This window comes from Mauremys mutica, chromosome 1 (genome assembly GCF_020497125.1).
Source record: "Mauremys mutica isolate MM-2020 ecotype Southern chromosome 1, ASM2049712v1, whole genome shotgun sequence".
Taxonomy (NCBI): Eukaryota; Metazoa; Chordata; order Testudines; family Geoemydidae; genus Mauremys; species Mauremys mutica.
Window position 1 is genome coordinate 110,268,019 of NC_059072.1, and position 26,751 is coordinate 110,294,769.

The following is a 26,751-nucleotide window of genomic DNA, read 5'->3' on the forward strand; positions in this document are numbered from 1 at the left end:
CCCCCTAATTGGATTGTAAATGATATTACCCCCCCCCCATTACTGACCCCAGTTTTTTTAGAGCCTAATTGTTTTTTTGTTTTTAGAGTTTGAGAAAACTCAGCCAAAAGGTTTGTTGAGTATTCTCAAGGGGGGGAGGAGTTGGTGTTACTAGGCATAAATCTAGGTAACTCGGGAGAATGGCTTTGAATTTGTGTGACCCAAAGTACCTTTATGTAAAGTGCTTTTGTTAGCCTTATTAGATTTTTGTAAATTTTGTGTTATGTGCTAATTATTGGTAGCTGTAAGATTGCTTGATATTTGATGTAGCCTATATTAAAATAGATAGGTTGAAAGCAGATGTTATGCATAAAAATGTAGCCCCCACGGTGGGAAAGTACAGATAATTGCTTGTAGCAGAGACTAGAAGGGTGGGGGCTAGTTAAGAAGTACACCCTCCTAGCTAAATTGATAGTGGGATAAGTTGGTATTCATGAAAGGAACGGTTTAGCAAGAGGAAAAAAGGATCGGGCCCAGGCGGCAGGCAAGAGACAAAGAATTTGGAGAAGAAAAAAGGATCGGGCCCAGGCGGCAGGCAAGAGACAAAGAATTTAGAAAACTGGTTGGAAATTTTTGAGGGTGTAGGGGACAGAACAGGTAATTGAGCACAAGCTTAGGAATTTCAAATATTCAGGGGGATACTTGGAATGGTGATTTAGTTGAGAAAGGTTGTTGTTGGAAGACAAGCTAGTAATTTTTAGGAGAGTACAAAGTTAATTTTGTGGTTGCTAGAGCATCTTTTGTAAAGATGCTAAAGAGTAAAGTTTTTGGTATTTTTGAAATGTTTGTGTATAAATTTAGGCAAAGATATTAGTTTGTAATTGTTTGGCTATGAATAATTTTGTTGTATTAGCTGAAGAATGTATATAGTGCTATGTATTTGTAATTGTATTAGGCTTGAGGGCATATAAGTGGTGATGTTTTTTTTTTTAGTGTTAAAAAGTAGAAGTTAATAGTGAGAACCCTTAAGCTGTGAATAGCTTTGAATTTAGAAGTAAGCCAGGATGCAATTGTATTACTGTAAATGATTTAATTGATGATGTAATTTTCCTTTTTTTTTTTTTTTGCCTGGTAGTAATAAGGGTATTTGTATATTGTATGTAATGATTGCTTGCCCAGTAGGGGTAGTTTTGTTTTTGTTTTTTAGATATTAAAGAAAATTGGTGTTAGCTGCATAGCATTTAATGTATCATGCATTTATTTATAGAGTTTACATTTATGTTTTATGTTTTATGTTTGTTTGTGACATGTGTTTTCTGGCCAGAATTGTTGTGGTGTTGTTGAGATGTTTATGTGGTTTATGTTGTGTTTTCTGCTGTGAATCCCCCCCCTCAGTGTCAGTTTGATCACCTGACACATGAGGGATGGATTGGTAATAGAAATTTGTCACAGTTTGGTGAGCAATTATGAACGGGGGAGCTCTGCAGAATTTACACCATTTATTTGTTTTACCCTTGTTATATTTATGTTTGCTTTGTTTGGTACTGCTGGTGTTATATGTTAAGAATTGCATGATTAAAGGTGAGCCCTAATAGATTAAGGAAACACTATTTGGTTTTGGTGCACTATTTAGCTTTGGTTCTGTTTTGTTTAACCGGTTACTGTTGTTTTTTCTGCTCTGTTCATTTGGGCGTTAGGAGTGTGAGCGGAACTGAACTTCTCGTTCGTAATTCCTCAGGGTGGAAGCCATGTGTGCGATGAAGCTCTGAGGTTGTTTTGGGATTCTTCAGTCCCGCCCCCTGTAACGGATAATGTAATGGAAGTAGGAAAAATCTGGCTTAGACTGTAATTTTCTCTGCTCTCTGTGTAATTTTTTGTTCTGTTTAAGCGCAAGCAGACAAATGGGAATGCTGGTGCTTGTATTGCTAGATTAGCTCAAGGTTATGCTGCTGTTGTTGTACCGGAGCGCTTGAGAAAGCGAGGGGAGGAATGTAGGAGGCTAGGGAACCACGGAAGATTTTGTTACGGTTTAGTTAGGCAGCTGGTGTTTAAATTTGCTTTTAGTTTTGCTGTGTAATAGATTGTAGTAATGTGATGCTATGAGCTGGGAATGTTTTGCTGTGCCTTCCCTTTTTTATTATGAGAAAAGGGGGGAGGTGTGGGATTGTTTTGGTGAGAGTGTGGGAAGCTAGATATGCAGTTTCAAGGATGAGGCTAGTTCTTATCTGCTGGTAGGCAGTAACAGGATAATAAATTAGAAGGTTAGACAGAATGGTAATTACCCAATGAAGTTACAGTTGTGCCTGTGTGTATTTTATTAACCAATTAGCAACTGCTTGATTGCTTGATTTTAATTGTATATAAGAGCATGCTGGAGAGAAATAAATGACTTTGCTTTCAATCATATTGACTGCTGAGCTCTGTCCACGCACGCCTGCGCTGCAACAGGTATGTACACTGCTGTTACTTACCAGCCTTAACTGAGTTTTGAAACATTTTTTGGTTTTGGAATTTTCCCTCCCCCATGTGCTGTTTTCCATTCATCAACCCCTCCCCTCCCCTGAACCTTTGGGATGTGAGTCTCAGTGCTCTTCTACCTCCTATCCCCCCACCTTTCCAGCCCCTACCCAAATCCTTACCTCGCCTTGCCCTCTACAACATGGATCCTCTAAATCTCCAGGAAATTCCCTCTCTCTCCAATGTATGTGTAGGAGGAAGGTCCTTATCTGTAAGCTCTCTGTAGTCAGGGTGCAGAAACTCTGGAGCAGCCAATCAGGGGCTGCAGTTTGGGCACCTTCTCTGGTGACTCCTGGCTTAGTCATGCCTCTGACAGGACTGACTTTTCAGCTCTGAGAACAGCCCTGGGGCACCCAAGGCCCTCTTTGAAAATACTGATTGAAAGATGAGCTCTCAGCCTGCACCCAGCCCTATAGAGCACACAAACCACTGAGCTCTCAGCAACTCATGCATGACCAAGCAGCAGCTCTGAAAACTCCCTGATTGTTTTCAACTCCCATTGGAGCCCTCAGGTGGCAGCTCCAAAAACTATTTGTGCCTATCCAAGCTGTTGAAGATTTTGGCCATAGTGCCTGATTCTGATCCCATTGAAGTCAATGGCAAACAAATGTCATGACGGTCACGGGAACAGGATTAGGCCCATACCATCTGCTGAAATCAATGGAAACAAAACTGGGCACGAGACAAAAATAGTCAATATCTTTCCTTAATTATAAACTGTTTTCTTCAAACAGTCGGTGGGTGCATTTTCAAAGTGATTTGACTTTATGGAACAAGTTGTTTTTGAACTAGCGGGAGTCACAGAAATGTAGACAGAAGAGAACATTTCAGAACACGGTAATTCTTTAATGGGCTGAAATTCAAAAATGATCAATTCCCTTCAGGCTTTGCAGATACGTTCTCCTTTGCCTGCAGAATAAATATGCCAATTTTCAGGCTAAGTGAAATTTCCAAACCTAAGACAAGGCTTTACAATGGAAATTAATTCCAGCTTCAACTACAGAGAAGCTACTGCTCCTCCACAGCAATTCTATGAAACACTAGTGCCCCTCTCAAATTCTCTTCTTCACTCAGATTCTAGGATCCCTGTACAAACATGCCTCATCATAGTTTGTACCAACCTGGCAAACACCAGGGGTGACAACCTGCCAGCACATCTTAATCAGCGGCCATGGCCGATAATAGCAATCATGTCCTCGATGCTGTCATAGAAACAGACTGCACCTTGACCAGCAGAGGAAGGGACAGAGAAAGAGAGAGATAAAGGGGGGGGGTGAGAATTTTTGTTCTTCAGAAATTACTCATGCCAAGTCCAGGTTCAGTTATGCTTTACTAAAATGGAAGCTCTAATTCCATACAGCAGGGATGTATTTGGTTCTCCAGGTGCTCAGAATTTCTGGAATTCAGGCCGCTTATTTAGATGCCTAAATATGGAGAAAGGTGCAGGGGTGTTGTTTGCTATGGGGCAAGAAGGGCAGTTGTCCCTTGCTGGGCCTTGGTTTTCACCGTCACCCAGGTTCCATTATGTCTTCCACTTTTTGCCATCCCTTTCTCTCCTCCCCACCTTGGGATGTGGTCATCAGGAAAGCAAATTTTGCCTGCCTGAATTTTTCTGAAATGACCCCTATGGCTAGGTGTCTCACTTTAGGCACCCACTCTTAACAATTTCGGCCTAAAATAACTCCCTAACCTAGCTGACCCCCCCTCCCCAATAAACCTGTGGGTATACACAGGCTTTGTAATGTGCCCCGTAGGTCAACAAGAGACAGTTCTGTTAGATTAACTGTGTGGCTGTGGGTGGAGGGGCTCTTTGAAGAATATTCTGCCCTAGTAACCAGACGGATACATCTTGGGCTTTCAGCTTAATTGTCCTAGCTGGTATCTAGGACTGGTCCAATATTTTCCCTCAAAATGGTTTTTTAAGGCAAATTGGGTTTTTGACAAAGCAAAATTTTCCATGAAGTTTCAACTTTCCATAGAAAATTGACCTTTTTTTGTTTAAAATCTGAAAACTTGGAAAGAGAAAGTTACTCACCTTGCAGTAACTGAGGTTCTTCGAGATGTGTGTCCCTGTGGGTGGCCCACTCTAGGTGACGGTGCGTCCCGGTGCTGTCGATCGGAGATTTTCGGTAGCAGTGCCTGGTTGGGGCGCACGCACCCAGATGGTATCTCCCATCTAGTTGGAATCTTCCTGAGTGCGTGCGCCCAACACCCTCCTCAGTTCCTTCTCTACCGTGGAGAGTCATCTCAGTACTCCAAAGTAGAGGGGAGGAGGGCGGGGAGTGGAGCACCCACAGGGACACACATCTCGAAGAACCTCAGTTACTGCAAGGTGAGTAACTTTCTCTTCTTCTTCGAGTGCTGTCCCTGTGGGTGCTCCACTCTAGGTGAATGTGTAGCAGTACCCACTACGGTTGGTGGGACTTTGGAGATATGGCAGGGAGTACTGAAGATAGTACTGTATGACCTACTATTGTGTCTGCCGTGGTGTCTTGCGTTAGAGCATAGTGTTTTGCAAACGTGTGTTCAGATGACCATGTAGCCGCTATGCAGATATCAGGAATGGGAACGTTGTGTAAGAAGGCAATGGATGCCGACATGGCTCTAGTGGAATGAGTTCTAATGTCGTCGGGCGGTTGAAGATTCTTCGCACGGTAACAGGATCTGATGCAGTCAGAGATCCACTTGGACAGACGTTGTTTAGAGATAGCCATACCCTTTGATTTTTTCGGTAATGGAAACAAAGAGTCGTGGAGACTTGCGAAATGGTTTAGTCCTGTCTAAATAAAAGGCAATTGCTCGCCTGACATCGAGAGTATGCAGGGTTGCCTCTTGTGGATCTTGTGAGGTTCGGGATAGAAAGTAGCTAAGTATATAGGTTGGTTGAGGTGGAAGGTAGATACCACTTTAGGAAGAAATTTAGGATGTGGTCTCAAAGTGACTTTGTCTTTGGAGAAGATTGTGTAGGGAGAGTGGGCCATCAGGGCACTCATTTCACCTACTCTCCTTGCCGATGTTATGGCAACTAAGAAAGCCACCTTCATGGACATATGGAGATGAGAGGAGGTAGCCAAGGGCTCGAATGGAGGTTTCATGAAAGCGTGTAGAACGAAGTTAAGATTCCATGAAGCAGCTATGAGGTGAATTTCAGGGTAGAGGTTTTGCAGGCCTGTGAGAAATCGTTTTATGGTTGGGTGGGTAAAGAGTGAATAACCTGCTAAGAGGTCATGGAAGGAGGTAAGTGCCACCAGGTGCACTTTGATGGAGCTGAGCGAATGTCCGTCTTGTTTTAGTTCCAAGAGGTAGTTTAGAATGATAGGGAGAGTCACCGTATTGGGTGCTAAGTGATTACGTGAGCACCAGAGGGCAAAACGCTTCCACTTTTGCAGGTAGGTTTTATGAGTGGAGTCTTTCCTACTGTGCAGGAAGACATATCGGACTTGCTCAGAACAGGATAGTTCATGGGTATGGAACCATGAAGGAACCACGCTGTGAGGTGGAGCTTGTGGAGCTTAGGGTGAAGAGCCAGTCCGTTGTTCTGGAAAAGGAGATCTGGCCTGTTGGGGAGAGCCCGTGGGTGATGGGAGGACATGTAGAGTAGGTAGGGATACCACGTCTGTCTCAGCCAAGCCGGGGCAATAAGTATGACCCGGTCCTTGTGGTCCACAATCTTCCGAAGAACCCTGTGTAGCAGAGGGATTGGTGGAAGGCGTACAGGAGAAAGTTGTTCCACGGGATGGGGAATGCGTCTCCTGGGGATGCAGTTCCGAGTCCCACTCTGGAGCAAAACTGGGGACATTTTCGGTTCTGGGTTGAGGCAAAGAGGTCTACCGATGGGATGCCCCAGAGGGAGAAGAGCTGTTGAAGTATTGTTGGGTGCAGTTCCCATTCGTGTTCCGTCGAGAAGTGCCTGCCGAGTGCGTCGGCAGTAGTGTTGTGGCAGTCTGGTAGGTAGGAAGCGTTGATCTGTATTTGATGTTATATACACCAATTCCAGAGTCGGATGGCTTCCATGCAAAGGGAATGTGAGCGTGCTCCCCCTTGTCTGTTGATGTAGTACATACATGCTATGTTGTCTGTTAAGACTCGCAGGTATTTGTTCTTTATGAGGGAAAGAAAATGAAGGCACACTCATCTCACAGCTCTGAGCAATAAGAGATTTATGTTTAGGTGTGTCTCTGATGCAGACCACTGGCCTTGTGCCCTGTGTCCCCCTAAATGCGCTCCGCAACCGATTAGGGAAGCGTCCGTGGTGCTGGGGATCATTTCTGGAAGGAAACCTTAGTGCAGAGGTTCTCTGGTCTTGTCCACCACTGTAGGGAAGCTAGAACGTTGGGAGGAGGAGTTAACAGCATCCCTAAGGTGTGTCTGTTGGGTTTGAAATTGGAATTGAGCCAGCCCTGAAGACATCTCATGTGCAGCCTGGCGTACTGGACTATGAAGGTGGTGGCTGCCATATGACCAAGATGCTGTAGGCAGAGTCTTGCCTGCGTCCTTGGATGAAATGAAAGCGTGCGTTTGAGCTGCGTGATAGCGAGGAATCTGTGATATGGGAGCAAGGCTCTGTTCTGGATTGAGTTGAGATGAGCTTTGACGAACTCAATCTGTTGTGTAGGTGTCAGGGTGGATTTTTGGGTGTTTATTTGGAGGCCTAGGCTGTGAAAGAGGGCGATAGTGAAAGAGTAGCTTGGAGTGTCTCGCTATAGGAGTTGCCCTTGATGAGGCAATCGTCCAGGTAGGGGAACAGCGTGACCCTGTGTTTGTGGAGGTGAGCCACGACCACAGCTAGAGTTTAGGAAAAGACTCTCGGCGCTGTGGAGAGGCCAAAAGGAATAACTCTGTATTGGAAATGGTCATGACCGATTGTGAAGCGTAGAAAGCGTCTGTGAGCTGGATGAATTGATATATGAAAATAGACGTACTGTAGGTCAAGGGCAGTAAACCAGTCCCCTTGATCCAGTGCAGGAATTAATGTGCCCAGTGTGACCATTTTGAATTTTTGTATCCTCGCAAATTTGTTCAGTTGGCGTAAGTCTAGTATAGGCCTCCAGCCCCAAGTCTTTTTCTGGGTCAGGAAGTAATGGGAGTTGAAATCTTTCCCTGGATGTTGCATCGGCACAGGCTCCACTGCGCCTAGCTGTACAAGGTGAGCCACTTCTGCGCGAAGCAGGTACTCATGAGAGGGGTCCCTGAAAAGGGATGGGGAAGGGGAGGAGGATAGGATATGAATGGGCTAGAGCAGGCCTGCACAACTCGTAAAGCGGTGAGGGCCACATTCCTCCAAAGAAAACAGCTGAGGGCCGAAACCTCCCAGCCCGAGGAAACACCCCGCCCCAGGGCCGCCCAGCCCTGCGGAAACAAACCCTCCTTCCCCAGCGTCGCCCCACCAAAACAGCTGTGGGCCAAAAAGGAAGGTTGGGGGTGGGGAGGTGATACTTTATTTTAAATCAACCAGGGGCTCCCAGCTAAAGAGGTAGCTAGGAGCCCTCAGGGTCAAATTAAAGGGCCCGGGGCTCCGGCGGCTGGGGGAACCTGGCAGGGCCGGCTCTAGGTTTTTTGCTGCCCCAAGCAAAAAAAAATTTGGCTGTCCCCCTTCCCAGCCCCGGGCTCCCCCCTGCACCCTCCTGCTGCCCCAGTCCTGGGCTCTCCCCCCACCCACACACACCCCCTGCCGCCCCAGCGCTGGGCTTCCCCCTTTCCTCCCCACCAGTGCCCTCCCTCCACCCTGCTGCTGCCCCAGCCCTGGGCTCCCCCCCACCAGTGCCCCCCCACCTCCTGCCACCCCAGCCCTGGGTCACTGGTAACTCGCTCCCAGGGCGGGTCATTCAGCCGGAATTTTGGATGTGCACAAAACACAGACAGGATTGGTTCCCATATGGTTACAGAGCTGCAGTAAAGTGGAACAATTTTCAGCTTGTGTGATTGGAGGATATCTGGATGCATATTATAAGACTGTCCTCCATAAATGAGGAAAAGTTGAGGTGCCTTTATTATTCTTTTGTTTCACTCTTTCTTTCTATGGGGAATTTGCCAATGCAATATCACTGTCTTCCTTTCAAACAAACAAAAAGGCAATGGCTGTTGAAAATAGCAATTCAAGTCCTAATAAGCATTTCTTGCTCAATTTTATCCTACTTTTTCTACAGCAAGTTACAGTGGATCAGTATATTTGATTTGGGAGAAATGAAGTAAAAGCTGCCCAAACCGAGCTTGAGCACTCCTGAATTTTGAGGTGTTCAAATCTGGAAAGCAGGTGCTGGGAGTGGGAGAGGACTGTGGGCTCCATGGGGGAGCATGGCAGCAACTGTCTGGAGCTGCACGGAGCCAGACACACTGGTCTGAGTGGCACAGTAAGCGGTTTGGGGGTTGGAGAAGAGGTAGAGGGTTCTGGGGGGCAGTCAAGGGACAGGGAGCAGGGGGGGTTGGATGGGGCAGAGGTTCGGAGGGGCAGTCAGGGGACAGGCAGCAATTGGATAGGCATGGGAGTCCCAGAAGTTTATCAGGGGACAGGTAGGGGGTGGGGTCCTGGGGGGAAGTTGGGTGGGGTCTCAGGAGGGGGCAGTTGGGGACAAGGAGAAGGGAGGCTTAGATAGGGGCTGGGGTCCCAAGGTGCAGTTAGGGGCAGATGTCTCAGGAGGGGGTAATCGGGGGACAAGGACCAGTGGTGCTTATATAGGGGGTGGCGGTCCTGGGGGGCGGTTGGGGCAGGGGTCCGAGGAGGGGGCAATCAGCGGCCACGGGCTGGGATTCAAAGGGCTCTGGGCTGCTGGCAGCCGCGGGGAGCCCTGAGCACTTTAAATCCCAGCTGCGGCCGGGAATCAGAGGGCTCTGGGCTGCCGGCAGCCGCGGGGAGCCCAGAGCCTTTCAAATCCCAGCCGCGGTCGGGAATCAGAAGGCTTTGGGCTGCCGGCAGCCGCGGGGAGCCCAGAGCCTTTCAAATCCCAGCCGCAGCCGGGAATCAGAAGGCTTTGGGCTGCCGGCAGCCGCGGGGAGCCCAGAGCCCTTTAAATCCCAGCCGCGGCCGGGAGTCAGAGGGCTCTGGGCTCCCTGCCCCTGCGGGCAGCGCAGAGCCCTCTGATTCCCGACCGTGGCTGGGATTTAAAGGGCTCTGGGCTCCCCGCAGCTGCAGGGAGCCCAGAGCCCTCTGACTCCCGGCCGCGGCTGGGATTTAAAGGGCTCAGGGCTCCCCGGAGCTGCAGGCAGCCCAGAGCCCTCTGACTCCCAGCAGCAGCTGGGATTTAAAGGGCTCTAGGCTCCCCGCAGCTGCAGGCAGCCCAGAGCCCTCTGACTCCCGGCCGCGGCTGAGATTTAAAGGGCTCTGGGCTCCCCGCGGCTGCCGGCAGCCCAGAGCCTTCTGATTCCCGGCTGCGGCTGGGATTTAAAGGGCTCAGGGCTCCCCGCGGCTGCCGGCAGCCCAGAGCCCTCTGACTCCCGGCCGCGGCTGGGATTTAAAGGGCTCTGGGCTCCCCGCAGCTGCAGGCAGCCCAGAGCCCTCTGACTCCCGGCCGCGGCTGGGATTTAAAGGGCTCAGGGCTCCCCGCGGCTGCAGGCAGCCCAGAGCCCTCTGACTCCCGGCCGCGGCTGAGATTTAAAGGGCTCTGGGCTCCCCGCGGCTGCCGGCAGCCCAGAGCCTTCTGATTCCCGGCTGCGGCTGGGATTTAAAGGGCTCAGGGCTCCCCGCGGCTGCCGGCAGCCCAGAGCCCTCTGACTCCCGGCCGCGGCTGGGATTTAAAGGGCTCAGGGCTCCCTGCGGCTGCAGGCAGCCCAGAGCCCTCTGATTCCCAGCCACGGCTGGGATTTAAAGAGCTCTGGGCTCCCCGCCGCAGCGGGCAGCGCAGAGCCCTTTGAATCCCGGCCCCAGCTGAGATTTAAAGGGCTCTGGGCTCCCTGCCCCTGCAGGCAGCCCAGAGCCCTTTGATTCCCTGCCGCGGCTGGGATTCAAAGGGCTCTGGACTGCCCGCAGAGCGCCCTGTGCGGGGGATTTAGAATCCCCCGATGGGCCGCACAGTGAGGCTCCGCGGGCCGTATGTTGTGCAGGCCTGGGCTAGAGTAACCGGACTGAACTATCTCGAGGACTCAGCGGTCCGGAGTAATTTGCTGACAGGCATGCTGGAAACTCTGGAGGCGGTGGCGAAATGGGCAAATAGGCTGTGGAATCAAGGAGTGGTCGCACAGACCCTGGACCAACCTTTTAAAATTGTTGTTTATTCCCAGATGGATGGGAAGTGGTTGCTTGAGCTTGATTTTGTCTGCGCTTAGGGGGTCTAGCGCGATTCCTATTTATGTGGTAAGGTTTGGGTTGAGGCCGATAAGAATGTTGTGTATGTGGTCTTTGGTAGGGTTGGTATTGTTGACCCCTGGGAAGAGATGGGTGAATGCTCAGGGTGTGCAGTGTCGCTCTAGAATCTTTCATTGTATGAAGTAGTTCATCAGGTTTTTGTTTTTTTTTTAAAGAAAACAGTTTATATTTATCAAAGGGGAGGTCCTCCGCTTTGTTCTGCAGGTCTTTAGGGATGCCAGATGCAGAAAACCATGAAGATCTGCGCATAACCACAGCCGGTGCAGTTGTACGGGCTGCTGTGTCTGCCGTGTCTAAAAAGGCTTGTAGGGCTGTTCTGGAAATCAATTGGCACTCACTCAGAATTGATTTAAAGTCCGCTCTCCTGTCCTCTGGAATGTAAGAGGCGAATTCAAAAGTTTATTGTAGTTATCAAAGTCATGCCTGGCAAGGAGTGCAAGGTAGTTTGCAATCCAGAATTGTAGAGTGGAGGATGTGTAAACCTTGCGACACAAGACGTCAAGGCGTTTAAGGTCCTTGTCTTGCGGGGTGGACTGATATTGTGGCTGTTTCGTTCTTTGTGCGACTGCATCGATAATGAAAGAGTTCAGTTGTGAGAAAATAGGAAGTCAGCGTCCTTAGCAGGAACATAGTATCTACGTTCGGCTTTTCTGCAGGTTGGTAATAAAGAAGCTGGAGTTTGCCAGAGAGCGTCACCTGGTTCCAAGAGTGCCTCATTTATAGGGAGCGAAGTAGGGAAACTGAGGCTGGTGGCTGCGGACCTTAGCCTGAGGTGGAAAAGGCTCCAGTGGGGGAGGAGAGGGAGGTGCGGAGAACTCTGCTTGCTGTTGTAGATCAGGTTCACTCTCAGTGAAGGTAGCCAGTTCAGGTGGTGGGGCTGTGCTGTGTCATGTTAAGAAGCGAAAGTGAAAGTGTGAGCGGTGCAGTGGGTCGGTTGGAGGTGCCCTGCAGGGGGTCTGCTGCTGGTGCGGGGGCGGAAGGCAGGCTCGGTGCCGACGTTCTTCCCGGCACCAGGGCAGAGCGCGCGGTCTGCACCGTGGCTTTTTTTTTTCCTTCCGCCCTGAGGCTTGCGGTGCCGACAGCTTTGTCGGCACCGGGGCAGAGCGGGCAGCCGGCTTCGAGGCTATTTTTAGCGCTGAGGTGCTTGGTGCCGCGGAATCCTTCTGTGTCCGGGAGGTTGAATTTCCGCCTCTACAGTCTGTGGGAGCCGTTGTTGAGGCGTAATCCGGGGCTGAGGCGCCTACCTTTGGCACTGTCAGCACAGAGGGTAGGGATCTCGCAGGAGACCCTTACCCTTGTTAAAGTCTCTCCTATAAGACTGCTCTGCTTCTTGCCTCCGCTCCAGGGAGGGTGAAGCAACGCTCCCCACCAGTTCAGATCTGACTGGGGAGGATGTGGGAGTGGGTTTAACTTTCCCCATCTCCGAAAGCGGCTGCGGGGATTTTTCCATGAGAAGCATTTTAAGCCGCAGGTCCCTGTCGTGCCGAGCCCTTGACTCGAGGCTCATACAGTGGAGGCACTTTGCGGGGATGTAGGCTTCCGCGAGGCACTTCACACAATGTGAGTGCCCATCCAACCTTGGTATGGAGTCCTGACAGAAAACACACCTCTTGAATCCTGAAGCCCCTGGCATTGTAAATTAGAAATGGCAGGGGAGAGTGTCTCAGTGAGAGACAAGTCTGAAGTGATTTTTTTTAACTAAGTAACTAACTATGTAACTATACTAAAGGAAGGGAAACAACTGGGAAGTAATTAATAATTATTTCTATGTTCTTTGTTACTGTTTCCTATAGATACCAGGGAAGAGAAGGCAGCACTGCTCCGAGTCCCGTCTTCAGACGAGGACGGTTGAGAAGGAACTGAGGAGGGTGTGGGGCGCACGCACTCAGGAAGATTCCAACTAGACGGGAGATACCATCTGGGTGCGTGCGCCCCAACCAGGCACTGCTACCGAAAATCTCCGATCGACAGCGCCGGGACGCACTGTCACCTAGAGTGGAGCACCCACAGGGACAGCACTCGAAGAAGAATCAAAACTTTTTGCTGAAATAAAAAAAAAATCAGTTTGCAAATGTTGACATGGTTCTTAATGGGAGATGAAGTGGATGGCTCATGCCCTCATTCTCTATGGCTGGGTTCCCCAGATGTATTGCATCTTCCATGATGCACCACATCCATGTGATTCCCATGATGCACTGCAGTGGCTCAGTAAAGAGGGGAGATTGGGGGCATATCAAGAGATATATAGTCTGTCCAGGGAGCCCACTGTCCACCCCTAGAGGAATTTGGACATGAGGCACCAGAAAACTCCCATGAGGCAGCATTTCTGAATTTCTGACTTTGGCCAGAAATATTCAGTGTGGTGGGTTTCTTTTTTCTCCTGAAAAATTGAAATTTTCCATATGGAGGAAAAAGTGTTTTTTGGACCAGCTTTACTGATATCACTTTCCAGTTTCAAACAGGCCCATGGAATAGTCTATGTGACATTGCACAATCTTTCCACAGGAACATACTGTGATGTTCAATACAGCATGGGCAAATTCATCCCCGGTGTAAATCTTCTGAAGTCAATAGAGTATCATGAACATAACATTAGAACAGCCATACTGGGTCAGACCAAAGGTCCATCTAGCCCAGTATCCTGTCTTCTGACAGTGACCAATGCCATGTGACCCAGAGGGAATGAACAGAACAGGTAATCATCAAGTGGATCCATCCAGTCACCCATTCCCAGCTTCTGGCAAACAGAGCTAGGGACACCATCCCTGCACATCCTGGCTAATAGCCACTGATGAACCTATCCTCCATGAATTTATCTAGTTCTTTTTTGAACTCTGTTATAGTCTTGGCCTTCACAACATCTTCTGGCAAAGAGTTGTACATGCTGTGCATTGTGTGAAGAAAAACGTTCATCCTGGATTTCTCTACAGGATCAAGTGGAAGGGAAATCCTGGATGACTGGGGAAAGAGCTCTTTTTCAAAAGCAAATAAACCAAACAATAGCAAGGAGAACACAGAAGACACCTCTCCACAGGAATCTATATTCATCTAATTATATTTAGTAGTAGTATGAATGTTTCCTTTTCCAAATGTGTTCCAGATAAACACCATTTTCTGTGGTTCCAGCACGCCCATTGCAAGGAGTGGATGATGTAGTGGAACATGGTAGGACCTGACATGAATGGATTTGGCATGCCCTTGAACACGAGGTTTGCATGATCTACCTTTCACAAGCAAATGACAAAGTAATCAGGCTGAAGAAGTTATCAGTTCACCCAGTCACCATTGCTTTCTAGCTAAGAAGAAGCTGGAGGCACAGCATGTGTTGCCCTTTCTTCCCACTACAGATTTGGAAGGATTATATGCATTACGGGAGGGAATGCCCTAAAGATCTCCCCAGAGTGATCTTTGCTGGAAGGAACAGGATCCTGTGCATCCTAAGAGTTGCCATACTGGAACAAAGCAATAGTCCATGAGACCTAATATCTCCTCTGCAAGTGACCAGAGTTGGATGTTTTAGAAGACATTAAAAAACACACTGACAGTTCCCCTAATTTTGCAAACCTATACCCAGAGGGGAAGTTTCTTTCTGAACCCAGCTGGTGATCAGTTTATAGTGGCTCTGCATCCTGATGTTTCAGGGTATAATGTTTTATCTAGCCTATAAGAACCGCAGATGCTGTTTAAGTTCAAATGTGTCTAATCCATTTTGAAGTTATTAAATTTTGGTTTTCTCAAGACAATGGTGAGTTCCTCAGGTTAATTATACAGTGCATTAGAGAAGAAAAGATTTCCTTCAATCCATTTTAAATTTGTTGCTCTCTGTCTCCCCTTGTTCTTGTATTATGAGAAAAGATTAAAAGGTGCAATTGGTCTACTCATACAGTAACTACCATCCTCAGTTTGATTGCCCTTCTTTCTCTAATTTGAAATGAACTCACCAAAGCCGAAAGCAGAATTCAACTATACAACCCATTCATAGGGTAGCATAATTGTCATTTACAGTCCTATATAACCTTTCATTTGAGGATCTCAAAGCACTTTACAAAAGTAGATATTATTGTCCCTATTCTACCGAGGAGCAAGCTGAGGCACAGAGAGGCTAAGTAACTTGTCCAAGATCTGCCCAGCTAAGCAATAAGAAAGCCCAGAATGGAAACCACGACCCACATCCTTAGCTGGTGCACACTGGCATAGCTCCAGTTGCGGATCTGGCCCAAGTTCTTCAGACTCTCAGCCGCTGGGGAAGCTGAACAACGTCACGAAGAGTAAGAGGCCTCTCTGTTTGAAAAAATCAGGTTGACACTTAACAACCTTCCATGGAACAGAAACATGGGTTCTAAGGAAAGTGATGAAGAATGAAGCAGAGAGATGGTGCGTGGTGCATGTGTGAGGGGAAGAAACCAAGGGCCAGCTTACTGACCATGAAAATGCTATAGTCATGGGCAAGAGTGAGCTGTGTCATGGGGTGGGAGAACTGGAAACCAGCACAAGGCACGGGCAAAGAGAATTCATCAGAGGTGAACAAATGGAAAGACATTTGCAGTCTTCAGTGCAAACCTTATGTGGCAATATTTAGACCAGGATAAAGTCCTCAGAGGCCTTCACCTTGCCCGCAATAGAGGGAGACTGATGAGGAGGCATTAAAGACATGAGTTTGCAAAGCATAGCCAGAGAGAAGCTAAAATAGGGCAGTCTGGCAAAGAGGCAGCAGAGCCCTGTAAGCAACCCATCCATTGGAAAGCACAAATACCTGTTCAGCAGGCTGAAGCTGCAGAAGGGAAAGGAAAGCAGAAGAGTGAGAGGAGGCATGAGAGGGGAAGGAAAGGGCACCAGCCAGGGATCATGTCATGAAAGAGAAGAGGCGACGGCAAAGATTAGTTGTCCAGGAATCTACGCTGAAGATGGGAGGAGGGCCAAAAAAAAAAGTGTAATTCATTCTTGTGTTAATTACATTGCTGTAGCACCCAATCAGGATCAGGGCCCCATTCTGCTGGGTGTTGCACAAACACACAGGAAGAGTCCCTGCCCTGCGAGTTTACAATTGCAATGACAGCAGAGCTCCTGAAACACAGCACCCCAGTGAGGCGGGAAGAGCTCTCACGCCTCTTGATGGGCTTGGTGCAGCTGGGGCTAGGGCACAGAACTGCCCCCTGGAGCTCCTCAGTCCTAGACTGTGCAAACACAGGGCATGTTCCTGGCATAAATTAGACAGGACTGGTGGATTCTCTACTAGACTCTGACTTCTAATGGTTCCAAGGGGGTGTTGTGGCAGCCAGCGGTCACTGGAGCTATGCTCCCCTCCTCCGGCCTTATCTCCTGCACAGACTACAGGGAGAGGGGTTGACATAAAGCCACTACAGCAACTACCGCCTCCTGAGGTTCTCCTATGCAGGTGGAATCCTCCAGTGGCTGGCTACACTGCTTGCCAAAGGAGCAGTGTAAGGTATCCCGGGTGCAGTCACAAAAGAGAAGCAATGGCGTCTCTCTCTCCAAACTCAGTCTGACAGTGCTGCCTCTGCTTCCCTTTGGAAGGTTCTCTCCACAATCATAGGAGCTAGAAACCTCTTCTCCTCCCCACCTACCCCTCCAAAACAGCTTAATTCCTGCAGGAACTGATTATGGGCTTATCTTCATTGCAAAGTTTCACTCAAGTTATAACTCGAGTGTTGCCGCTAAGAGATCAGACATTTCCAGGCCTTGGGTCTAATACTGAGTGGTGCTGAGCAGCTCCAACCCTCCTTGATATTAGTGAAAGCTGCAGGCAGTCAATACCTCTTAGAATCATACCTGACTAGAAGCACAGGATTGATCAGACCACATGGATCATTAAATCTGGTATCTGATGGTCAATGCTAGTGCTCCAGAGAAAGGAATAACCCATGCAGTTAGTCAGAGGAGTAATGCTCTGTGAGGGTGGTGAGGGGGATCCCTTGTTCTTCGTAAATCTTTATATGCAGGAAGGAGCCCAGAGCAGTCGTAGCTGGACACACATTACAGAAATTAGTGAAAGAGTCCCATAAAGGGAACTACTCTCCTCCCTCCATGTTACTAAAAAGGGAACAGATCCTGGGGTCCAATCCCTGTGTGACTCTGTATCTCCACCAGGAAAAGGTCGGTTTGAGGGATGCATCCTCAAGGTGAAGCTCCCCAGGTGATCTTGTGGAAGAAAACCCAGGCTGTGTTTAAATTCTAGGGGGAGGATTCCATTCATTCTATGGCAATGAGATTTCATTCCCCCTATTGCAAGGCTTCTCAAACACTGCCAGGGCGTGGACCACATTTACAGACAGAGGGCCTCCTGAGCATCACGCCTCCCCATTCACAATTGCACAGGCCACATCCCTTCCCAACTGTGATCATATAACATCCTGGTGATAACCTCACCAATTGCTCATGTAGAAAAGAATTACTAGCAATGAAGTCAGTGCACTCTTAGGAGTCTGTAATGGGACATAGCAGCTGGGAATGAAGAAGAAAGCCAGCCCTGTTGGGAGCCACTATCCTGCTGAGTGTTAGCATGCATGCTTATTCATAGAATCATAGATATGTGAGGCGGGAAGGGACCTCAAGAGGTCATCGAGTCCAGCCCCTGCTCAGAGGCAGGACCAAGTGAACCTAGACCATTCCTGACAGGTGTTTGTCTAATCTGTTCTTAAAAACCTCCAGTGATGGGGATTCCACAACCTCCCTTGGAAGCCTATTCCAGTGCTTAACTACTATTTATAGTTAGAAAGTTTTTCCTCATATCTAACCTAAATCTTCCTTATTATACATTAAGCCAATTACATCTTGTCCGACCTTCAGTGGACCTGGAGAACAATTGATCCCCGACTTCTTTAGAACAGCCCTTAATATATTTGAAGACTGTTCTCAACCTCCTCACCTCCCCCCCACCATCTTCTTTTCTTAAGACTAAACATGCCCAGTTTTTTGTTTTTTTTTTAAACATTTCCTCATAGGTCAGGCCAGGACAATACATGTTGTGATTGTAATGGCTTTACTCTAATTTGCACTTGCTGGCTTCATTTCTAAGAGTGTTGAAATGGAGTCAGTAGAAAAAAATGGGGAAGTTAGTTAAAAAAAAAGTGACTAATGCCAGTTAATGGGTTTTCCCCTGCCTATGGGTTGGCAGCACTGATTCTCTGGCTTACGCTGCAAAGTATTACAGCAGTGGCGCTAACACAAACACACATTCCAGGTTTCCCTATTGCCAACTACGAGGTAGCTTCCTCCTGCCTGTCAGCAAGGCATTGTTACAAGGATTTCAGATTTCTGGTGCACAGCTTTAGTCCTGTAAACAGACCAGGCCTTGTCAAATCCACTGATGGCATTTGCCAAAGGGGAAGCACTAATGTAATTTTTTCCCAGCTCTGAAAACCGAGCATAGAATAAGTTGATAAGTTTTCAGAGCTTTGGATTTGAAGGCTGATGCCCCAATAACATGCTGCAGGGAGCATTCTCCAAACAACAGTGTACACACCAGGATTAACTGTTCCAGACGAGAGCTCACATACAGTCCTCTCGCTGCATCAGAGCTGAGACTGAAACCATGAGGACTGTTTTAGATAACTAGAGCAGAAGTGAAGTGATGCTCTAAGGCAGCATTTTGGGTGGTCCTGCAATGAATCCATGCTCTGTTTTTTGCATTTGTATAAATCTCTCTCACACAGACACATGCACACACAGAGGGAGCAGGCACAAGCTTTGGGGGTCCAACCTTGCTCCTCTTGAAGTCATTGGGAGTTTTGCTATTGATTTCACTGAGCGCTAGATCAGACCTTTAATTTCATTTGTAACTGTGGCCAGACACTATGCAAATGAGTTTTATGCATGCTAATTCACAGTGTGTATGTATATGGAATTTCAGATTAAATAAATTGTCAGGATTAAATTAACAGAAAGACAGAGGGAGATCACATGACAGGTCAGCCATAAAACAGCAGCCACTGCCACTCCTACGTGGAGAATCCTCTTCTGCTCTAAATGAGCATAGTCTGTGTCAGCCAGAAAGAGCTAGAGGTCCACTGGCAGAACAGCACAATGCGTGGGAGACAGAACCTCTGCCTGAATGAGCAGGAACACGGAATTCACTTCTCTTCCTGGGAAAATCCCTTTCCAAGCAGAGATAAGAATCATTCCTACACTAAGCGTATGGGGACTGAGGAATCCCATGGGTCAACAGATTAAATCAGATGCACAAGGCACTCCTGCTTTTCCCTGGGGCTGACACGGCTATTCCCATCCCTCCCATAGCAGCCTGGGTCCTTGTGTTCCACTTACCATACACCCAGCCAACACAGATGATTTCAAAAATGGCCAGGAACAGTCGGCATGTACCGCTGGCAGCATAATAATCAAACAGCTGGAAGACGTACATTCCACCCTGTGTCAAGCAGAGAAAGGGGAGACGTGGAGGGCTCAGCAAAAGGGTATGTGCAAGAGAAAATGGCTTGGCTGGAATTTGGACAAATACAAAAACAAGGCTGAGAGAGATGGGAACTGCACACAGAGCAAAGGGGCATAGGAGGAGGGATCTCTCTCTAGGCTTGTCCACACTAGGAAATTATACTAGGTACCACCTTGCACTAAAATGATCATCAGGCATGGGGCCAGGATGATGTTTCACAATCATTTCATAGCATGATTTCAGTGTCCACAGAGACCAGGGATTTGGGTTTTTTAAAACGCTGCTATAGACCATTGTCCCTGGCAAGTTGCTAGCACTGTTTCTGAATGTGGTCCCTGGCTATGTTGAGCGTTGGGCATAAGCCATGAAGTTTAGATCCAGGTGTGAACTACCCTGAAGTTCAGTATGTTTAGATGCTGGGTTTCTAGTTCAAGCCCATCTCTACATGTTGCAAGGGTCCCAAGCATAGTTGGAAGCCCTATGGGGGCAACGGCCTTTGGCTCTCTGTTGTGCAATGACAGTACAATGGACTGAGCATTTGTTCTACTCTCAGGAGAGCTATTTGTACAATCTGACTCTCTCTTGTGTTCTCACAACTTGTCTTGACAAGAAAATTGCACCTCCAAGAAAAGAAAAAAGTGGAGCAGACACATTGGAAAATTATTCAACCCCTTGAATGGCCACTGAGACAGAAGAAAAGCTTTCCTATTAATCCCACCAAACACTGAGCCGGCTTTGTGCAGTGTTTAGATTATCCCACAGCGATGAGCAATGTGTAAAAGCCCCAGGGAAGTTAAGATAGATCCTGAAGTCCTGATGCAGTTTTTACCCAGACCTTACTCAGGCAAAACTCCTATTGCCTTCTGCAGGAATTCTCTCAAGTAAAATCTGAGCAAGGACCTCTGACTTTTCAGATGACTGCAGGAATGCCAACTAAGAGAGGTTAAGGGTTGTATCCGATAGCAAGATCCTGCTGTCTCCAGAGTGTGGGGAGCAGTTATCAATTACTTCTTTCCTCTAAATCAGTGGTTCTCAACCAGGTGTAATGTACCTCTGGGGATACTCCGAGGTTTTCCAGGGGGTATATCAACTCATCTCAATATTTGTCTAGTTTTACAACAGGCTATATAAAAAGCACTAGTGAAGTCAGTACAAATTAAAATTTCATACAGACAAAGACTTGTTTATACTGCTCTATATACTATACACTGAAAAGTAAGTATATTTATATTCCTATTAATTAATTTATTAATTATATGGTAAAGATAAGAATGTAAGCCATTTTTCAGTAACAGTGTGCTGCAACACTTGTGTATTTTTATGTCTGATTTTGTAAGCAAGTAGTTTTTAAGTGAGGTGAAACTTGGGGGTACACAAGACAAATCAGACTCCTTAAAAGGGTACAGTAGTCTGGAAAAGTTGAGAGCCACTGCTCTAACTTAGTCTAGGACCTGCTGTCAACAGCCTTCATACCCCCAAGTTCTGTTTTCCACAGATGACAGCCAGACAACTGTGCCTTCCCTTGGAAGGCCTCCACCATGGCAAAGACTGGCAGCATTCACATCTCACGTGTAGCTCCTCTACTTTTGACCTGAGAGCTATCAGGACTGGAGTTTGGATATAAAATTCCTTTCAGGTGGCCCTTCCCTGGTGCTAGTTCAGGGGTAGGCAACCTATGGCACGTGTGCCAAAGGCAGCACGCAAGCTGATTTTCAGTGGCACTCACACTGCTCGGGTCCTGGCCACCAGTCTGAGGGGCTCTGCATTTTAATTTAATTTTAAATGAAGCTTCTTAAACATTTTTAAAACCTTATTTACTTCACATACAACAATAGTTTAGTTGTATATTATAGAAAGAGACCTTCCAAAAACGTTAACATGTATGACTGGCACACAAAACCTTAAATTTGAGTGAATAAATGAAGACTCAGCACATCACTTCTGAAAGGTTGCTGACTCCTGTGCTAGGGTCTCTCTGAGACATACCCCAGAGGAAGGCTCAGCTATACAGTTCGACAACATCTCAACTGGCATTGTATAAGAAGGAAGAACTACTGGTTCTGATATGCACCAGCTAATTAACTAAGCTAAAGAGAGAGAAAATAACTAACAGTGTGAGATACAAACTTGCTGAAGATAATATGGCTCCAAACAAGTCCATATCCCTCTCCTCCACATGCTGGGAAGGTACTGCAGTAAAATTTAGCATTCAAGGTCAAGAATCAACACAGACCATGCCAAGTACAAAGAAAAAACTGTTTTCAGCCCCAGCTGGCTGTGAAAAAATATAGACAGAGGCAAACCAAAGGCAATACAAGTTACAGGACTGAGGTTACATTTGCAAAGCTTAGCTGACCAGTGAGATCCAACAGTCTGCCTTTGCGACCCTGGAGCCAGCATGGTTTGGGGACGCTGAAGAAGCCACAGGCAGCCGGCCTGGATTAGAATCTCTGAAAGAGACACCACAGGAGACCCCAGGGTGTAAAAGAACAGCCCTCCCAAGAGCAGAAGCAAGTTGGAGATTGCACAGCGTATCTCTGGAAAAGCTGCATACAGGATAATCTCCCGTCCACCTCCTCCCCTTTCTCTGGACGTTACACACAGATGTGGCCAGCCTGGACGAACGTGTGTGAGTATGAAAGTGGATTAGGGCTTGGGTCATTAACGTTTTTCTTCCCCTGAGTGATGTGGGAGCATTCCCAACGCTCTCTGTTGTTGTTGTTTTATTTTATTAATGAAGCTTTAAAATTCAGTCATATGGTGTGTTTTCTTTATCTTCCCCAAACAATCCTGCGGTGTCAGCCTGATTACCTGACACGAGGGATAGATTGATAACAGAAATCTGTCACAGTTTGGTGGAAAATTGAGTAAGGGGGGAACCCTGCGGAATGCACACCATCTATTTGTTTTGCCCTTGTTATTTTATGTTTGCTTTGTTTGGTACTGTTGGTGTTATACGTTGAGGACTGCATGATTAAAGGTGTGCCCACTCTCAGCCGTAGTAAGTCTGAGAACCAAAGAGGGGTTTAGCATTCCTCTCTCCACCCTGGTTGACCGGGAAGGGTGTCAGGTGGATCTAACCCCAGTCGTAGCAGGACTGGGCAATAGAGAAGTCAGAGAAAAGGGAAGAGATGTGTACTTGATAACTAGAATTGAGCAATTAAAAGCATAGATTTCTCTTTGTCTCTGGGCCAAGCTGAATTTCCGATTAACCAATTCCTTTCCTCAATAGACAAATTGCTCCCACTGTGTGTCAGAAGCTTTTTGGTGATTAAAATCTCCTCTGAGATGTATGATCTTATCTAGATTGAAGGTACCTTCCAGTGGGCATTGTTTAGATGGATTTTCACACGTGTAAAGATTTGAATTTTCTAAATATCTGCAGGTTCTAGGACCATAATGTACATACATGTATTATGCTGGGGGTACCCTTAGAGGGTGAGAGGGAATGCTTAAACTGTCCGCCATTCATTTTCCAATCACATACACAGAGAGGCGCCCTGTCCGCTAGCGGCTCATAAACTAAGGGTATCACACCACCTTCCGCTCAGGTAATTCACACAGGAAAGGTTAATGAGGATGTCCACGACCCTCCTACACCTCCCTTCAGCAAAGAGCGTCGGCTAGTCTCAGAGAGACGGCGCTGCTTACTCTAATTGGTTCCAGTGAGATGATCAGACCAGTCAGTGGCTCACGCGGAGAGGAAAAGGGAAGCGAAGATGGGATCACACAATCCTAGACCCAGGCAGGCCCCTCGCCGGACGACGCCAGTCCGAGAGAGACACCTTAGTCAGAATCTTTTACCGGTCCACTAGGTGGAGTCACAGGGCTTGCGTTGGAGCATCTCTGGTCACGAGCCTACGGCTTCACAGATGGCTCTGGGCATCTTCCTATGACACTCATTCACACTGGTGTATACATCACCCCCCCCCTCCTCCCAGGCCTCTATTTTAAATATCACGATGCATCTTTACCTTATGTCCGGACTCAATACACTTTCCTTTTTGAGGCGGTAACAACCCCTCAGCACCAGTGCATTAACCTAATGCATTTCCCTTATGCATTAACCTTATTGGGGGCAGCCAAATTATAGTCCCCAGTACCGCATACAACTACCTTATTGAGGGTGGCAAACTAAGTCCTCAGTACCACTTCAAACTAACCTTACTGGGGGTGGCAAAACAGTTCCCCAGTACCACTCTGCATCTGATCTTGCTGCACAGTCAATACGTTCAGATGGCATAAGCCCAAGAGGGACAAACGGCCCCACGGACAGTCCTCCTCCAACACCCCAATAGAGGCCTGGTCTACACTAGGCGTTTAAATCGGTTTTAGGAGCGTAAAACCGATTTAACGCCACAACCGTCCACACTAGGAGGCACCTTATATCGATTTTAATGGCTCTTTAAATCGGTTTCTATACTCCTCCCCGACGAGAGGAGTAGCGCTAATATCGGGATTAACATATCGGAATAGGGTTAGTGTGGCCGCAAATCGATGGTATTGGCCTCCGGGCGGTATCCCACAGTGCACCACTGACCGCTCTGGACAGCATTCTGAACTCGGATGCACTGGCCAGGTAGACAGGAAAAGCCCCGTGAACTTTTGAAATTCATTTCCTGCTTCCCCAGCGTGGAGAGCTCATCAGCACAGGTGACCACGCAGAGCTCATCAGCACAGGTAACAATGCAGTCTCCTGAGAATCGAAAAAGAGCCCCAGCATGGACTGCACAGGAGGTACTGGATCTGATCGCTATATGGGGAGAGGATTCAGTGCTAACAGAACTGCGTTCCAAAAGATGAAATGAAAAAGTATTTGAAAGAATTTCTAAGGCTATGACGGATAAAGGCCACAGCAGGGACTCAGTGCAGTGCAGAGTGAAAGTTAAGGAGCTCAGACAAGCCTACCAGAAAACCAAAGAAGCAAACGGAAGGTCCGGGGCAGGTCGAAAAACATGCCGCTTCTATGCTGAGCTGCATGCAATTTTAGGGGGCTGCGCCACAAGTACCCCACCCCTGATCGTGGATTCCGAGGTGGGGGTTGTAATCTCTGCCATGGCTGAGGATTATGCAGACGGGGAAGATGAAGATGAAGAAGAGGAGGAAGACCTAGCAGAGAGCACACAGCACTCCGTGAGCCCCAGCAGCCAGGAGCTTTTTATCGCCCTGACGGAATTACCCTCCTCCCAGCCCTCCCAAGCAAGTATCCCAGACAATGACGCCATGGAAGGGAGCTCTGGTGAGTGTACCTTTGTAAATAGCAAACATTGTTTTTTAAGCAAGCGTTTTTTAATGATTGATTTGCCCTGAGGACTTGGGATGCATTCGCAGACAGTATAGTTACTTAGAAAAGTTTGTTAACATGTCCGGGGATTGAGAGGAAATCCTCCAGGGACATCTCGATGAAGCGCTCCTGTAGGTACTCCAGAAGCCTTTGCAGAAGGTTTCTGGGCAAGGCAGCCTTGTTCCGCCCACCATGGTAGGACACTTTACCACGCCATGCATGTAGCAAGTAATCAGGTATCATTGCGTGGCAAAGCATAGCAGCGTATGGTCCCGGTGACTGCTGGCATTCAAGAAGCATCCGTTCTTTATCTTGTTGTGTTATCCTCAGCAAAGTGATATCGTTCAGGATAACCTGGTTAAAAATCAGGAATTTAATTAAGGGGGATGGCCATTTTCCTACTGGGTTCGTGGACTGCAGCAGCTTAAAAAAAATCCTTTCCTCCACGTAGCCAAGCGGGGGGAGGGGAGGAATGAAATGCCGATGATCTTTTTTGTGTTTGGTCAGCGGGGCTTCCCCAAGCTGCCAGCCACGCAGTGGGTGGGGGGGTGGGAAGGGTGTTGATTAGCAGGGAGCTAGCGTGGTATTAGCCATGCGTTGGGGGGAGGGGTAAATCACTACAGACGCCGAAAGACAGTAGCTTACCATGGCCGCATGCAAGCTGAATTCTGAAGCCTGGACCTGTGTCTGTGAGATCTGTAACTCCAGAGCTGCAGGCACTCACTATTAAGATGAAAAATGCGACCTTGTAGGGAAATCACATGTGCTATGTAAGGTGAATAGAGCTGTTCACTGTGAAAGAGTATAACCATTGTTCTGTAAAATGTATCTTTCTAAATATTTCTCTCCCTCATGCAGCTGCAAATTTTTCAACCATCCCTACTCCATCCCAAAGGCTAGCACAGATAAGGCGGAGGAAAAAGAAGACGCGAGATGAAATGTTCTCGGATATTATGGAAGTTACACGCAATGAAAGAGCTCATCTGAATGAGTGGAAGGACGTGGTATCAAATTACAGGAAAGAGGCCAGTGAACGTGAGGACAGGAGGGACACCCGAGATGAGAGGTGGCGGCAGGAAGACTGGCAGGAAAATCAGCGGTGGCGGCAGGAAGATCAGCGGTGGCGGGATGCAACTCTGGGGCTGCTGCGTGATCAAACTGACATGCTCCGGCGTCTGGTGGAGCTTCAGGAACAGCAGCAGGATCACAGAGTGCCGCTGCAGCCCCTGTATAACCACCCTCAACCCTCACCATGTTCCATATCCCCCTCACCCAGACGTGTAAGAACGCGTGGGGGGAGGCTCCGTGCACCCGCCCACTCTACCCCCGTGGACAGCCCAACCAGAAGGCTGTCGTTAATGTGAAATTTTTAATGGCCTTCTCCATCCTTCCTATCCTCCTCCCAAACCACACCCTTACTTCTCTCCCTCTTTTTATAATAAATTAATAAAGAATTCATGATTTTTAAACGAGAGTGACTTTATTTGCATAAGTAAGCTGTACTCGAAGGGGGAGGGTGAGTTGCTTACAGGGAATGAGTCAATCAAGGGGGGTTGGGTGTTCATCAACAAACACAGCAGTCACACTGTACCCTGGCCATTGATGAAGCTCGTTTTCAAAGCTTCTCTGATGCGCACCGCTTCCTGGTGTGCTCTTCTAATCTCCCTGGTGTCTGGCTGCGCGTAATCAGCGGCCAGGTGATTTGCCTCAGCCTCCCACCCCGCCATAAAGGTCTCCCCCTTACTCTCACAGAGATTGTGGAGAATACAGCAAGCAGCAATAACATAGGGGACATTGGTTTGGCTGAGGTCTGAGCGAGTCAGTAATGTCCGCCAGCGCGCCTTTAAACGGCCAAATGCACATTCCACCACCATTCTGCACTTGCTCAGCCTGTAATTGAACAGATCCTGACCACTGTCCAGGCTGCCTGTGTATGGCTTCATGAGCCATGGCATCCAGGGGTAGGCTGGGTCCCCCAGGATAACGACAGGCATTTCAACATCCCCAACTGTTATTTTCTGGTCTGGGAAGTAATTCCCTTGCTGCAGCCGTTTAAACAGAGTAGTGCTTCTGAATACGCAAGCATCATGAACCCTCCCTGGCCATCCCACGTGGATTTTTGTGAAACGTCCCTTGTGATCCACCAGTGCTTGCAGCACCATTGAAAAGTACCCCTTGCGGTTTACGTACTGGGTGCCCTGGCGCTGCGGTGCCAAGATAGGGATATGGGTTCCATCTATCGCCCCCCCACAGTTAGGGAAT

The 26,751-nt window shown here is 47.9% G+C and overlaps 1 protein-coding gene across 1 annotated transcript in view; it reads right to left on the bottom strand.

The window, feature by feature from the left end:
• The window catches only part of LOC123351594 (sodium- and chloride-dependent betaine transporter-like), a 47,326-nt gene that overhangs the window by 12,555 nt on the left and 8,020 nt on the right, over positions 1 to 26,751 (bottom strand). Inside the window, exon 2 of the mRNA XM_044991056.1 lies at positions 19,079 to 19,181. Within this exon, the coding sequence (XP_044846991.1) occupies positions 19,079 to 19,181 (103 nt within the window). The remainder of the gene's footprint in view (positions 1 to 19,078; positions 19,182 to 26,751) is intronic.